Source organism: Neltuma alba, unplaced genomic scaffold, assembly GCF_004799145.2.
Source record: "Neltuma alba isolate B1F8T4 unplaced genomic scaffold, ASM479914v2 tig00010560_pilon, whole genome shotgun sequence".
Classification (NCBI taxonomy): Eukaryota; Viridiplantae; Streptophyta; class Magnoliopsida; order Fabales; family Fabaceae; genus Neltuma; species Neltuma alba.
Genome location: NW_021635427.1, coordinates 120,345 through 135,769, shown reverse-complemented (window position 1 = coordinate 135,769; position 15,425 = coordinate 120,345). Strand labels below are relative to the sequence as shown.

Genomic DNA, 15,425 nt, shown 5'->3' with positions numbered 1-15,425 from the left:
AAAGACAGGATAATCAATCATGAGCCATAATATTTGTATTCATATATGATACTACTTCCAATCTTTAATATAAGAACTCATTTAATTTTTATTTTGATCCTAAATATAATATCTCAATCTATTTTATCTCTTATATTTTTTTTTTCTAAGATGGTCCTTGTAATAATGATATTTTAAGGAAGACAATATCTGTTTATTACAAATAACTCACTTAACTAATTTTCTTAATCTACTCAAATTATTCAACTAATTTTTATATTAAGGACCGGTAATTGACAATAAAGTTCGCATTGGATTTTTTTTCTGGGTAAAAAAATTATATGGTTGGTATAAATATTGATGTTGGCAAAAAAAAAGAAGGAAATATTGATGTAATAATTTTGGGCTTACGGATCTTACCTACGGAAACCGAACAGGCCCATGTTTTCGACCAAACAAATGTACGCGTTGCTGAAAGTCCACCATCACAGAAGCTCCATTTCCGCTTCCTCCTGCTAGCTTCATTGGAAGCAAGCAATTGGTATGAAGCTAATTTTTTCTTGCGCTGCTAATTTTCAATGCGCCTAGGCTATGGTTTATCTTCTACTCCATTTTCTCGGCAACCAACAGAATCGCCGTGATGGGGTTAGAATTTTTGGTCATATTATCATTTCGATGGCTTCATTTTGATTGTATTAGTTTTCGTGCAGAAATCTAGGCAGCCTGGCGAAGTTTACTTTGTCATGAGCTGCTTGTCGCAACTATCATCGTACACTGCTGCTTTGATTACGAGGACCACTTACTTCGTTAGCACACGTTCTCTGTATGGATGTTCTGTCTTTTCATGGAAGAGGAAGTTAGAGTATCCTGCTATTAGGTCTGCCCATTTAGAATTTGTGCTTACAAGGTTTCGTGTTCAGTGCTATTCATCTAGAAAAGGCCGCAAATCTGCTTCTAAATTGCAGAAGCTAGAACCTGAACCAGTGATGGAGCAAGAAAAGGATGCTTTTTTTGTCGTACGTAAAGGGGATATCGTTGGTATCTACAACAGTCTCATTGAATGTCAGGCTCAAGTTGGATCTTCCGTAATTCTCTTGGCACCCAATTCTCCACCGTTTACGGTTTGCATCTATGATATGTTGTCAGCTAGGTTATGCATAGTTTCTCATGCATCTGTGACAGAATGTTCTATTAAGACTGTGGAATGACTTCTATTGTTTATCTCACGGTTACACTTCTTTCAGACTTCAACTGAATGAGGCAATGAGCTTTTCCTATTGTCTGAGAAAAGGATCACAACTGATAATTTGTTATTCTAATTCGACTATTATCTTCCATAGTTATTAGAAGGCTTTACAAGGTGATGCATTAAATTTTTTATTTCCGTACTATATAGTTCGTTTAATGGATGATTCTATGTCACCTGGTAGATATGCAATCCTCCTGTTAGTGTGTACAAGGGATACTCCCTGCCTAAGGACGCTGAGGACTATCTTGTCTCACGGGGACTAAAGAATGCCTTGTACACTGTAAGAGCTGCTGATTTGAACGAGGATATATTTGGTACTCTTGTTCCTTGTCCCTTCCAGGTAAGAGAATTATTGCCTTTTATGTAATCATCCCCATCACATGTATGCTTCAAATTAGAAAATCGAGAAAAGTTTTCATTGATTGTGAATTGAAGAAATTGCTTTTCTGCATACCTGATATGAGCTTGAAGAAACTTCGTTGGTTCTTACTGTCGATCCTACTCATTTTAGGGAAATTTTGATCCATATTAAAATTTCCTTTAATGAATTGTCAAATATCTAATACGGCGGTTAATTGAGATGCTCATTAGGCATCACGTAGTGATGGAACTTATTCCTTTTTCATTTTTGGTCTGTTCTGGGGTAAATGTTAAACATAGAAGCCTTCAAACATGTTTAACTTTTTCCATTTTATATTACTTTTTCTTTTTGGTTTATCCTTAATCACAAATCCACAGAACCATTTTGCTTTACCTTTGAATAGCTAGGTGGCAGTCTTCTATTGTAATATCCAGCAGATTCCTGTTTCTTTGATAAAAGTTCATGTTTGTTCTGTTCCTGATTCACTTTAGAAGCTTGAGATTCATTATTCTCGAGAATGAAAATTGATGTTCATGTATCCTTAGGATCCAGCTTCTTTGGAGGCAGGCACATCAAGCAATGCCGCATCTAAAAAGAGATCTTTGGGTGTGCTTGGACAAGAAAATGTGGTGAGTTCTGCAATTTTAGGAACTGCAACTTGCTTATCTATAAAGCAATGTTATGTGGATTTTGTATAAAGCTGTATCCCTCCAAAGTTGGTTTTCATCTTTAATCCCTTAAGTAATTGCATCACCATTATCAAATTTGAATTTGAATTATGATGTGATATCCTTATTATACCTCTCTACCTTGTATTCTTCCAACAGTAAATGTAACAGTTTTAGATTTGAGTGCAGAGAGTTCGTGCTTAGCATGGAACCATATAATATATTACCTTTGGATATATAGATATATTATCAAAATACATTTTTAATTATATACAAATACGCTTTAGTTAAACGTGATAATAAGGTTTTGATATTGATCTGTGTAACTTCTTAAATAGTCCGAATGCTTGGTTATAAAATGCTGTGACAGTTTTGGGATTTTCAGCCTCATCAAGTGTTACTAGTACCTGCATAGTCAGCCGATGTTGATATTGTTGGCATGGCTTTTGCAATATATTTTGCTTAGCTATGTGGGTTATGTGACAAAGCCTGATTTTCCTCACTCCACTTTGTGCTGTCACTAGATGTTTGGGTGATTTATTTGCTAAAATAATCTGATTAAAAAGATGACTTTGTTGATTATTGGATGATGTCTCATTTTTATTTTCGTACAGAAAATGTTTTGGATCTAAATCTGTAAATCCTTTTTAGCCTTTTTTCCCTTTGCATTTCCGTGTCAGGTTTTCTTCAATGAAGCAACTTTATACCATACTTAAGTTGCCGCTATCTAAATTCCTGTCTCCCTTATTGTGTAATCGTAATATATTTGATATATATCTTATACTGCTTAGGAGGAAGGAATTGGTGTGACATTCCTCTCTGAAGACCCATTGAAAAAACAAGTGAAGTTAGATCATTCTGCTTTGGCTCAAGTACCATCATCTGAATTGGTGAGTAGAAACAATGTACATGCTTGTAGCTGCTAAATAATGTTTACTTGATGAACCTTTATTTCAATCAGTTACTGCTGCACCTTCACCACAGGCGATGTTGTCATGTCACCTTGAGTACTTTAAGTGTAAAGTATTGAGTGACAATTAGTGCTAAATGAATTATATGCTACTTTTGTTTGGATGCAATCCTTTCTCTCTCTCTCTCTCTCTGTTTTTTTTTTTTTTTGGGGGGGCGCTGGTGGGGAGATTTTTATGTTTTGACTGTTTACGTCCTTTCAAATACCGCTTTTACTTGTTGTAGTGAAGCCTCATGATCTTATTCTTCTATAGAGGGTTTGTATTCTTGAGTTCGATGGTGCATCAAAAGGAAATCCTGGAAAAGCTGGTGCAGGGGCTATTCTGCGCTCAAGTGATGGGAGTTTGGTATAATTTTTTTGTTTCTACTTCTATTCACTGTTTGCTTTCAACTTAGGCCACTTTAATTATTATTGTTTTTAAAGATTTGTAGGTTGCGTGAAGGTGTGGGTGTTGCAACCAATAATGCTGCTGAATATCGTGCTTTAATATTGGGAATGAAATTTGCACTTCAAAAGGGGTTTACTGGTATTCATATCCAAGGCGATTCCAAGCTTGTTTGCATGCAGGTTTGTCATTTTATATGCCTGTCTCTATCAATTTATTTGATACATTATACTTATATGTGGAAGGTATCAGTTTTTATCACGTCTTCATTGTAACAGTTCTGAGGACTGTGTTATGGTAGATTGCTTCTTCAGAGTCTGCATCAATCATTTCTTGTCTTCTCTTTATTTGATGTATATTGATAGAAAATATATGTAGATTAAATCAGTGTCTTGATTCATGTTTGACTTGTTTTTGGAGAAGAGTCTGATGCAAGACCCTCCTTCCGGTAATAGTCAACACAGCCTTTATTTCAAGTTTCACGTATCCAGTCTCTAAATTGCCCGTACAGATATAATCAATTTTTGCAGATTAAAAGATGTTAACTCTTTATGTAGGTAAAGAATAGAGAGGAATTTTGAACCCACAGTATCTTAATACTCATCTTGCTATTAAGTTTATCATCGCTTAGGTAACTGAGATGAGTCAAAGGCCAACTATATGTCTCAAGAGTAATGAAAATAAAAATCACATTGTCATTTTCATAATAAAATTCCCAATTGAAATATCCCGTCTGTTCTTAAATAGGGTTTTAGTATCTTATATGTATCCTCGTCACCACATACATAAATGCATGTAATATGTCTTGAAACATTGGCCAGGCTTTGTTTGTCGGGTTGGATAGTCAGAGGGATAAAATCAGGAGCTAAATAAAAAGGAAAGTCAAATTTATGGTTTCTCTCGTACTCTCTGCGCGTGTTATTGCTTGAGTTACAATGTGGTTCTGGTTTTAAAGATGGAAAATCTTATTTTATAGGAGAATAAACATCAGATCTTGTCCATGCATTCTTACATGGCTACATTGGCAACCTTTGATTATAATTTTTGTCACTGGTTTTTCCTCTTCAACTCCTGCTGCTGCATGAAACAGATTGACGGTTTATGGAAGGTCAAGAATGAGAGCATGTCTAGGTTGTATGCAGTGGCAAAAGAACTCAAGGATAAATTTTTATCATTCCAGATCACTCATGTTCTAAGGGTAGGTACATTTGATTGATACTGAGGTTCCAGAAGGCGCTTTTGATTTTTCAGTCCGTGTTACCAGTTCTATTCCAAAATCTCTTTGTTTTGGTAATAGCTCAGGAAATTGAAGATTGAAGTTAAACCAACCCATAACTCATTAGGCATCCCATGAAAATTACTAATGCACAACAAGTCTTATTGAGGACGGCTACATGGATCACAGAATGCTATTGTGCTTTATTAATAATCAACTCTTCAAATAGATGATTCACTAATAGATTCTGTTTGATAAGTTCCTTAAGTGTCTACTGTCTTAGTCTCCTATGTCTCTCTATAAAGTTTATTTGCATAACTCTTCTCACTGGTACTTCCATTAGCTTTCTGTGCACATGTCTGGCTTTTTCGTAAATGATTTACCACAATCTTTTCCTCAGTAGGTGCCACGACATCTTTCTTTCATATATAGTCATTTTGGACTTCATCTTTTCTGTACGACCATACATCTATTTTAACTTTCTTATCTGTACTACCTTAACTTTTTGCTCACCCTTCCTTATGAGCCAAATACTTAAAGGGGATCTCCCAAAATCCAAAATACTCCTCCAGTTCTTAATAATGTTAGATCTAATTAACTAATTTGAGTAAATTAAGAATGTTAGTTAAATTAGTTAATATGATATGTTTTTTCTAAAGCACTGTAAGTATTTTTCTTAATTTCCTCCCTTCTTCTCTCACTTGATTATTGTTGGGGGAATATCAATTGGGTTAATTTGGAATAAATATGTGAAATAGATCTTACATGTAGGACTAACATTAATTCTCCAATTAGATCCTACATTAAGAACTGGAGGAGTATGAAACTGAAATATTTTTCCTTGGATGACTAGCTTTAGGAAGGCTAGTCTATTTATAAAGAGTTTACATCAAAAGGGGGGGAAAAAAATTTAAAGGTAATCCTAATATCTCTAATCAAATAGTTAAATATTTGATTCAAGATATAATAAGATAAACTAAATAAACTAAGATGAACTAATTTAAATCTTCAAGATAAATTACACAATTAAAAATGAGAAAAATTGACTGATTAAATAAACTAGTTAATTTTCTGTTGTTTCTGAATCGGTATCTTATATCTTCTCCTCCATCCTTATTATATTTTAGTTGGTTCTAATCTCTTGATTTCCTTTACCTATTATTTGCAGTTTTGTATATCTTTTGCTCCCCATTTTTCATTACCAAATCCTCATACAATTCCTCAAACCTATTAAATCATGCCTTGTTCACTGCTTTCCTAGTCTCCTTTCTTGCTGTCCGATATGTTTTCCTATTTTCAGCGTTGTTCCACAAATGCAAAGCTTTGAAACACTCCTTTTTGTGTCTGGCCTTCTCTTCTACACTCTAGTTTCATCACCAAATTCTTTATCTATAAGTCCAAAAACCTTTTGATTCATCCAAAATTGCTTTAGTGGCCTTCATAACCATTGTAGCCATCTCATCCTCCATGATGTTGTGATTCCCAATCGCCTTCTAGTTTCCTCTTAATAGCCAGTAATTTTGTTACTAAACCATGTTTTGAGCTTTTTGGTTACGAGTCTGCCTCTCTTAGTCTTTATCTTGGAAATAATTTGTACTGCAAATCCCCTTCTTTTCCTTCCTCTCTCTCAGCTTTTAGCTGCATTCACATGAACATGAAATATCTTTGTTTTATTCATATATGATTGCAAGATTGCTGATGCTTGTGTGAAAACTTACTTAGTTATATATATTTTTGTGTCCCTTGTTAAGAATTTCAACTCTGAAGCTGATGCTCAAGCCAATCTGGCCATCAATCTTGCTGGTGAGGCCTTCTGAATTTATAATATTTCTTTAGCTTTTATGCACATGTATCTCTTGTAGTGTATGGATGTATTCTGATTATTAAGTTTTTTCTACTACTGCAGATGGCCAGGTCCAGGAGGTGCTAGATTAGTTCCAGAAAGCCAGCAACAATATTTTGGGTTTGCATCACAAAGCATTTGTGAGTTATTTTCTTTTTCTTTTTCTACCCACGGTGTAAAGCATCTGAGAATTTATTAATTAATTAAGAAACTATAGTCTCTCTAATTTAGATTTTGTTCTTTCATTTTGTAGGTGACCCGGCTGTTGGCCAATCGAACCATTTAGAATGAATCTTTTTATTCGGTCCTTAGTCACTTGAAAATGATTCATAGTTAGGTTGGCGGTTTAAAATGGCTTGTCCACTGTGGTAATCCTCTAAAGTTGAGGCACCAGCTGTTCCATTGATTTTTCTTCTGGGGAATCAATCCCATTAAGCTGAATTTTCTGGTTTGGTATGCCATCTAGGGGGGTTATTGGAACTGGAAAGATAATTCTTGTTCTATTAAACCTCTCTTTTTAGACCGCGTTTTCTTGTGATTTTGGGTTTAATGTACTTTCAATGTATAGAAGCACATACATTATAGATACAAATTTCAGTGCCCCTTGTATGGCTGGTAGGTCACTATGCTTCATTCTTAATGTGATCTTTACTAGAACATCAGAATTTGGCTCTACTTCAACTCTCCTATGTCCACAGTCAACTTAGCAATGCATTTATAAACTACATGATAAGAAATTCATCTTAGTTTGATTCATGGTTTCTTGATTCTCTCCTTTAGGCATAATTAGAAGCAGTGTTCCATTATTAACAATCTTGATCTTCTCTTGCCCTCTGATCAGAGCTCTCACATGACCACAAACCGTTTGATTTAATGAAAGGATAAAGCAAGCTGGCTATCCTTAATTGGTGCCTTAAAGGCCTCAATGGCAGATGTCGATCATATCACTTCTTCAGCATGTTAAAATTTAGTGTTTCTATCATCATCATTAAATCAGCTTTTTTATTTTCATGGGGAAAAAAACTACTTTGTTCAAGCTTTTTATTAGAAATTTATAACAACTTCAACTTATTTATGATTTTTAGTTATCTCCTGCATCATGAGAATTTATTGTATGCTCATGTTTAGCCTTAAGTACAAGTCATTTTCAATTACCATATCAAAAGCAAGAGAAGTTAATTATCTCATTAAAATGGTTTCAGAAGTGAGCACTTTTTATTTTTATCTCTAATTGATAATATCAATCTAAGGAAACAAATATTCCAAAATATATTGGAAATTTGCAAGAAGGGTGATACTGAAAAAGAAGAGCATTATAGAACCCGAGAATAATGCAAAGTGAAGTACATTTAGGACAACTAACAAACATAAAGGAAGTCCCAAAAAACAAAAGAAGAAAGAGAGAGAGAGAGAGAGAGAGTATTGCATGAAATACATGAGACGAAGTTTAAATTTGTTTGTAGACATCATACATTGGAACGAAGTCAAGTATGATGCGAAGGAAGAGCCTTGGCTTTAAAAAAAGTCTAATTGCTGGAAATTTACAAGACCAAGGCGAACGCATGTTTTAATTTGCTATATCATTAAATAGAATATAATCCGCGCTCGCTCGCCGCTGGAGTAGCTCAGTTAGTTAGAGCGTGTGGCTGTTAACCACAAGGTCGAAGGTTCAAGCCCTTCTCTAGCGATTTCCCCCCGATTTTATGAAATCTTTTTATATAATCCCCTGCTTTTTTTTTTTTTTAATTTCTCTAATTTTTTATATTACTCCTCTGTTTTTAAATACAATATTTTTTTATAGTGTAATTTTTTAAATTTAAGATCTCTTTTATAATGTAATTTTTTTTATTTAGGACCAGAGGAATATATCTTATTTTGCCTCTGTCTTCAATATAATAATTAATTAACTAATTTAAATTGATTAAAAAATTAAATTAAGTTTTTTTATATTATGATCTTGTTAATTCGATTCGTGGTTATTCATACTATATATAAGTTGATGTTTCTAAAGCATCATTATGACTATTATTAGATAGTAAATTCTTAATATAATTAGTAGGGATACTTTAAAAATAAATTATAAATTTAAGAGATATAATAAATTAGAGTTTTTTATGTTTAAAACAATAGACCGGTAAGCGTGTGATTACAGGGTTACTTGCAACAAACGGGGGAACTGATAATGTAGGACTTCACACACACATGTTAAATTTCCAAATCTTTATCTAAAACAAAAAAATAAATTATAATTAGGGCATTGCTCATTACATAGGCAGAATTCAATTTAATAAACACGCTAGTGGCCTATTTAACCCGCGTCTCAAAGAAATATGTGAAAAATTTTCACAACAATTTTAAATATTTATTTCAAACAAATAATAAATTATAACAAAATTTTTTAATAACAAAATTAAAATTTATTATCAAATGGGATGCAAAATTTTATATATCTCAGTAAAATAAAAAAATTTCCCAGTATTTTTAGATACGAAAAATTGTGTTTTTTTTAAATTAGGATTAAACAAAATTTACGATCAACAAGTATGATAAAAATAAATTACACTTAGATTTTTAAACAAATTTCAAGAACCTTCAAATAATTTTTCAACAATGTTTCTTATTTAAAATGGGAGTGTGAAACTGTTCTCAATGTGTCGGTCTATTATTGAGTAAATAGCGATAACCACAATAATAATAATGAAAAACGAGGGTCAAAATGACCCTGGCTTCTGTGATTTTCTTTGTATCGTGAGAATCTTTTTTGGGGGGGGGGGGGGGGGAGGTTAAAAATTACTAAATTTTAAATAATAAATTTTTTAAAAATGTGTTACTAGCTCTGGTCCTAATTATAAAAACTAGTTGATTAATTTGAGAAGATTAAAGAAAGAAATTAAGTTAGTTATTTGTAATAAATATGTGTTGTCTTTTTTAAAATGTCCTTGTTAATCTCATATATTAGCTAAAACTACTATTGTTGGAAGGATTACTTTTAAAAAAAATGTATAACTATGAGAGATAAAATGAATTGAGTTATTATATTTAGGACTAAAATAAAATTTAAACAAGGTTTTATATTTAAGATCGGAGGTAGTATTATTTTTAAAACTACTTGAGATTTAATAATGTTATACTTTTTTGGGGGAATTTTTTTTTACCCACAGTCTTATTAAAGATAATACTCCTTCCGTTCCTTATTATAAGAGACATTTGATGTTTATGGCATGTTCTCATATATAAGAGACACTTAAAAGTTGTCTCTATTTTTTGTATTGATTTCCTATTTTATCTCTATTTATTTTGTCTCCAACTTATACTCTCTTTCCCTCCTACTTCTCTTTTTTTTAATAATTTAATTGTTCTCTCTCATACTCTCTCTCCTTATTAATCGGGGCATTGTTGGAAAAAATATTATACTTTTTACACATTAATTGTTCTCAACTAATTTTAACTATTTTTTTTATCAACATAATTTGATTATTTGTCTTTTATAATAGGAAAAATGACAATAAAATACCACTTGAATTCCAAAAAGACAAATAAGGGACCTGAATAAGCAAAATGACAAAGAAGGCATCAGGTACCAATATGAGATTTTGATTTTAAATTTTACAAAACACATAGTGGGATTTACAACTTTCATAGTGAGAGTTACTACTTCGTCAATGGGTTTTACAACCTGTTTTGAAGGGCCGAGCAAGTTTTGCCTAATTTTACAAACACATAGTGGGATTTATAATTTTTATAATGAGAATTACTACTTGGTCAATGGCTTTTGCAACCTGTTTTGAGGGGTTAGGCAACTTTTCTGTAAAAAACAATACAATTTCACGCTGAATTTTACAAAACACATAGTGGGATTTACAACTTTCATAGTGAGAGTTACTACTTTGTCAATGGGTTTTGCAACATGTTTTAACATCAAAAATCAAAATTCCAGATTGATACCCAGTATCCTATTTGTCATTTTACTTATTCAAGTCCCTTATTTGTCTTTTTGAAATTTAAGTGGTATTTTATTGTCATTTTCCTTTTATAATAAGTAACAGAAGGAATAATATTCTAGACCATGTTGGGCATTTGTAAGCGCCTCTCAAGTCATTTTTTTTTTTTTCTGTTAGACTCGTGTCCATTTTTTTTCCCTTTTAACTAACGATTACAGTGTTGATTAATTAGGATTTGAAATCAAAACACGAGATTTGGTGCTTGAATTGAAACGAATGCTATTCTTGCCGTTCAACAAGTTTTGCTTCCTTGTCCAGAAAGAAAAAGAAGTCATGTTCGCGTCGCTTCGACGGAGAACCCGACGAAACTCCGCCTTCTCCTCCGAACCTATATAAGTTCTTGCGTGGCCGTCTTCTGAGGCTAATACGATCAAGAAGAAGATGCTTCGCAGAGGATTTCCGAACTTCTCGAACACCACCGCAACGACGCTCTCGTTTTCTTCATTCCGTCGCTGTCTTTCTTCATCTAAGAACACCGTTCCCTTCTCTGCCCCTGCTGTGGCTGATTCCGATGACGAAGAAACTCTTAATCCTCCTCGTTCTTCGGAACTTCTTTCCCAGCAAGTCACTCCTAGGTTGCTGCTTCCGAGAGTCGTGGTTTATGACGGCGTCTGTCATCTCTGTCACCGAGGTATTACTCCGTTCATTACCTTTCCTATTTGACCTTCCTATCTCTGGATTCTCTCTGTTCGATCGAAATGCTTCATTATATTCTCTTTCTTCTTTTCTTGTGCTCCTTGTCCGTCTTCTTTGTTTCTGGGCGGCTGTGTTTCTCGTTGTGATGTGGCCGGCTTCAATATTATTAGTATCTCATAAAATGAGCGATTCCGTTGGCCCTACATAATCAACCACGTGTTGCACCCGTAAGTGTTGATTCTTTCAAGACTTTTTTCGTCTGTCTATAATGCCGGTTATGAGTTTTTTGGTGTTTCTTCATGGAAATTGGTTTGGATCCTTCGTTCTTCTCCTTTTTCTCCTTGCACTCTAAATCTTAGCGCACCTAACGAATTTGATCCATGTGACTGTGAGGGAGCTTCCGCAAAATGATTGAATTCGTTGAATTTCTATTTAGTGTTATTTTCACGGTGGGGAAATAGTTTCTAATCTCTTAGCTGCGGGATGATAGTTGCGGCACGCTTTTACAGTTTTACTTGATTCTCTTGCTGAGTATGGTGAGAAGGTTGACATTGCCGGTAAATGTCTTGATCATGTTGGTACAATTGGTGTCCCTTGCATTGTTAATTGTGGGGACATTAGAATTACCAAACTTCTATATCAAGTTGCTGGGTTATTTTGTCTCAGAAGTGGCTTCTCCACAAATTTATGTCTAATTGATGCTAATGGAGTTTTAGATACTTGTATATCTTCATTCTCGTTGCGTAAGAATAGGTTCAGTTGGGAGAAGGAAGCAGCTTTCATATCATAGTTTATACCTGTACTGTCGCTATTTTAATACTTAGAACTTGTTACGTTGGAGGAATATACTTCTACTTCATTGGATCAAAAATGAAATTTCCCGGCCTTGATATTGTCCAGTCATTATTCAATCAGTTAACCTCTCAATTTCCAAAAATTTAGTTTAATTTCTTATGCATTTTCCAGATTCCATTCACATTGGGTCCATTTAATTGCATGGTCCTCTTTTAATATGTTACCTACAGTTATGAGTACATTTTGATTCTATTCTGCATGAACAGGTGTGAAATGGGTAATCAATGCCGACAATGACAAAAAGATTAAGTTCTGTTGCGTTCAATCCAAGGCTGCAGAGCCCTATTTGACAGCATGTGGTCTTGAGAAAAAGGATGTTCTCCGTCGCCTTTTATTTGTTGAGGGCCTGGGTTCATACAGTCAAGGATCTACTGGTTAGGACCTTTTCACCTATTAAATTCAATTGTGCCCAATCAGTCTTTTTGGCTTTCTGAGACAAATATACTGCATGCTCTTGAATTTGATCAGTTCCATGTTTACTTTAAGTTTTTCATAGAATCCATGAGATCTTAGGACCTTAAAAACCAATTTAAAATTGACATTGGGTGTTGACTGTTTAACATTCTGCATCTGCATACAGATTCAATCTTGCATTGACAGGTTTCCAATGCTGAAGTGACCAAGTCAGAATTTTTTCAAAGAAGTATTTCTTTCTGGGCCGTCTGTTTTTGCAGACCAGTCTGTTCAGATGGCAGAAAAAAAAATTATTTTCAAAACTCTGAGAAAAAAGCTTAGGCCTGCTACCATAGTTCTCCTCCATTGTTTCTTAGTCAAAGTTAGAGCCTCTTTAGGCTTGGAGCTCATAGACAATTTTGTTGTTGTTGGATAAAGGGCTTAGTAAATTACTCAGGAGATTATGGGGTGCAAATCCCTTCTACTTGAGTCTACAAAATAGCAACACTCAGCAAGTGGCTCTTACATGATATCTGTCTCCTCACTCAACGTCTATCCTTTCCTTTCTGGCCAGTTAGCAGAGTTGTTAGCTGCTCTGAATATATGGTTCAAACTGATGTTGGCTATGGCAGCGAACATTGACATGTCCTGCAAATTCTTGGCCTCTCTTGTAGATGGTGAGTTTTACCAATGGTTTTGTAATTCATTCCAGGATGCTTTTCCCCCTATTTGTTATTTTGACAATCATCCAATGAACTTAACATCCTACTGCTCCACTTTTCTAGTAGTGGTTGTTTGGTAGTCACTCATCAGCGAGATTCTAAGCCCCTGTTCTGCTTGTTTTCTCATTAACACCCATATCCAGGTGATGGTATTATGAAGATGCTTCATTTCTCTAGCTGTATTGCCCACGGCCAAAACATACTAGGTTTATACCTTCAGACAACACTTGGTAGACTTGGTTGCGAACAATTAATCTTGAGTGAGTTCTTTGTAAGATCCTCTTCAGCTTTAATCCTTGCCAAACAGCCCCTCTCAATTCTTGCATTATTGTTTCGCGTCTGGTTCATGGTGTTTGTATCTGCTTCGATAATCTTAGCGCCCTGCTTTCTATAAGAAGTTTCTATTGTGTTGAGTTATTCGGAAGTTAGGATCCTTACCCAAAAAAAGCTATCTTGTGTACAACATTGTTATCGGGGTCAAAACCTGGAGTCCAATGGTGAACAACTACATAGTGTTCCAATAGAACCAATGGTGCCTTGTTAAGAACATGACCGTAATCATTATCCTTCAAGAAAATGAACCAAAATGAGCTGTTCAGCATGAACTCTAGGATTCCCTACAGTTTCAGTAATTTGACCTTTAAAATCTGTGGCTCACTCTTCCCCTATAAGGTTGGAATTGAGGCTCCTTTCCATGGCTTTAGTCACCTACATGATATGGTACAGTTTCATAAGCTTCTTTGTCTATTCCATGAGGACCAACTCCTCTTAATTTCTAAGCATCATCCCATCCTTAGGCATTGGTATCACATTCTCTACCCTATTGTAGTTGAGTAGTGAACCTCTGTAAGAGATGGGCAATCTTAGGGTTGGCAGTATCTCTCTGTCTACCCTGGTGTATTTAAGTAGCGAAGCTCTTTAAGATAAGAGCAATCTAATGGAAGGAGTAGGAGTCATCTGGTTTTAAGGACTTTCCTTCAGATTTCCAACGAGGTTCTTTGATTGCTTTCTCCTCTAGATTCTCCTCATCATTCCAGGCTGGAACACGCCATTTCCCTCTTGAAGTTTCTTTATACCTCTAGTCATTATTCCTCTCCCTACTTTGAAGACTCAAGCCTGTCTCGCTCTCTCTCTGTTGCACCAATATTCTTTGGGTTTATGGCCCACTTATTTTTTAATCTGTCAAGGGCTCATATTTAAACTGCCAATATTTTTAGAATAAATTTCGTGTAGAATAAATGCCTAGATTAATATATGCTCCATTTACCAATTATAATTTTGTCATTCTCTCTGCCTTGCAAATGAGTTTGAGTATGCCAATTTAATCGTTCAAAAATGACTATGCAGCTGCATTACGGGCTGTTTCATACTTGCCACTGCCATACTCTGCTTTAAGCTTTCTGCTAGTGGTTCCAACGCCAGTCAGGGACTTTGTGTATGATTATATAGCAAAGCATCGCTATAAATGGTTTGGGAGGGCCGAGGCTTGCTTAGTTTTGCGAGAGAAAGAGCTGCTTGAGCGCTTCATCGATTGGGATGAATTGAATCGCAAATGAGATGCATGGTTTCAAGTGCCGCAGAGAAAAGCCATTATTACACTTTCCACACTAAAGGCCATTATTACACTTCCCACGTTAACTGTTTGGCGTCTTTGTGCTGCCGAAATTTTGTAAATGTATAGTGCCATCATGAAGTGCATAGATAGACAATGCTCAAGTCTCACCCAGTCAAAATAGCCCTGTCAAAAAGAATTATACTGCTGTCTTTTTGTCGCATACAATGATTCAAAACGAAGATCTGTAATACTATTTACAGTTCTAATTACAAGACTTCATTTATAATCTACAGGTGAAGTCTTGTAAATAGGACTTGATGTAGTACAAGATAAATGCTATCTGATTACGTAATTGTTTGCTGATTATGTTGTTCTGTCAAGTCAAAAATATCTTGGTTTAACAAATAAAGCTGATTATCTTGTGTACAAGTGCTTGTCAGAGATTCAGTTTGGTACTAAATATAGGATCTTAATTTCTTTTGTTTTCTATATTTATTGATTTTATTTTCAAGTAATTCTCATAGTAATTGCACATGTTAAGAAATTTTTATAAAGGGTAATTTTAATATATATGATTAATAAAGGTATTTTA

The 15,425-nt window shown here is 34.6% G+C and overlaps 1 protein-coding gene and 1 non-coding gene across 2 annotated transcripts; both read left to right on the top strand.

Moving 5' to 3' along the window:
• The first annotated feature begins 474 nt into the window (after positions 1–474).
• Positions 475–7,404, top strand: LOC114757120 (uncharacterized). The gene is made up of 11 exons (XM_028946114.1): positions 475–520; positions 689–1,064; positions 1,410–1,568; positions 2,135–2,218; positions 3,049–3,147; positions 3,481–3,573; positions 3,651–3,794; positions 4,703–4,810; positions 6,580–6,631; positions 6,735–6,811; positions 6,925–7,404. The coding sequence occupies exons 2-10, from the start codon at positions 723–725 to the stop codon at positions 6,761–6,763; spliced, it is 1,110 nt and encodes a 369-aa protein (XP_028801947.1). The 5' UTR covers positions 475–520; positions 689–722; the 3' UTR covers positions 6,764–6,811; positions 6,925–7,404.
• Positions 7,405–8,284: 880 nt separating this feature from the next.
• On the top strand, positions 8,285–8,359 carry TRNAN-GUU (transfer RNA asparagine (anticodon GUU)). Its single transcript has one exon. It is a non-coding gene; the product is annotated as a tRNA-Asn (tRNA).
• The last annotated feature ends 7,066 nt before the right edge of the window (positions 8,360–15,425 follow it).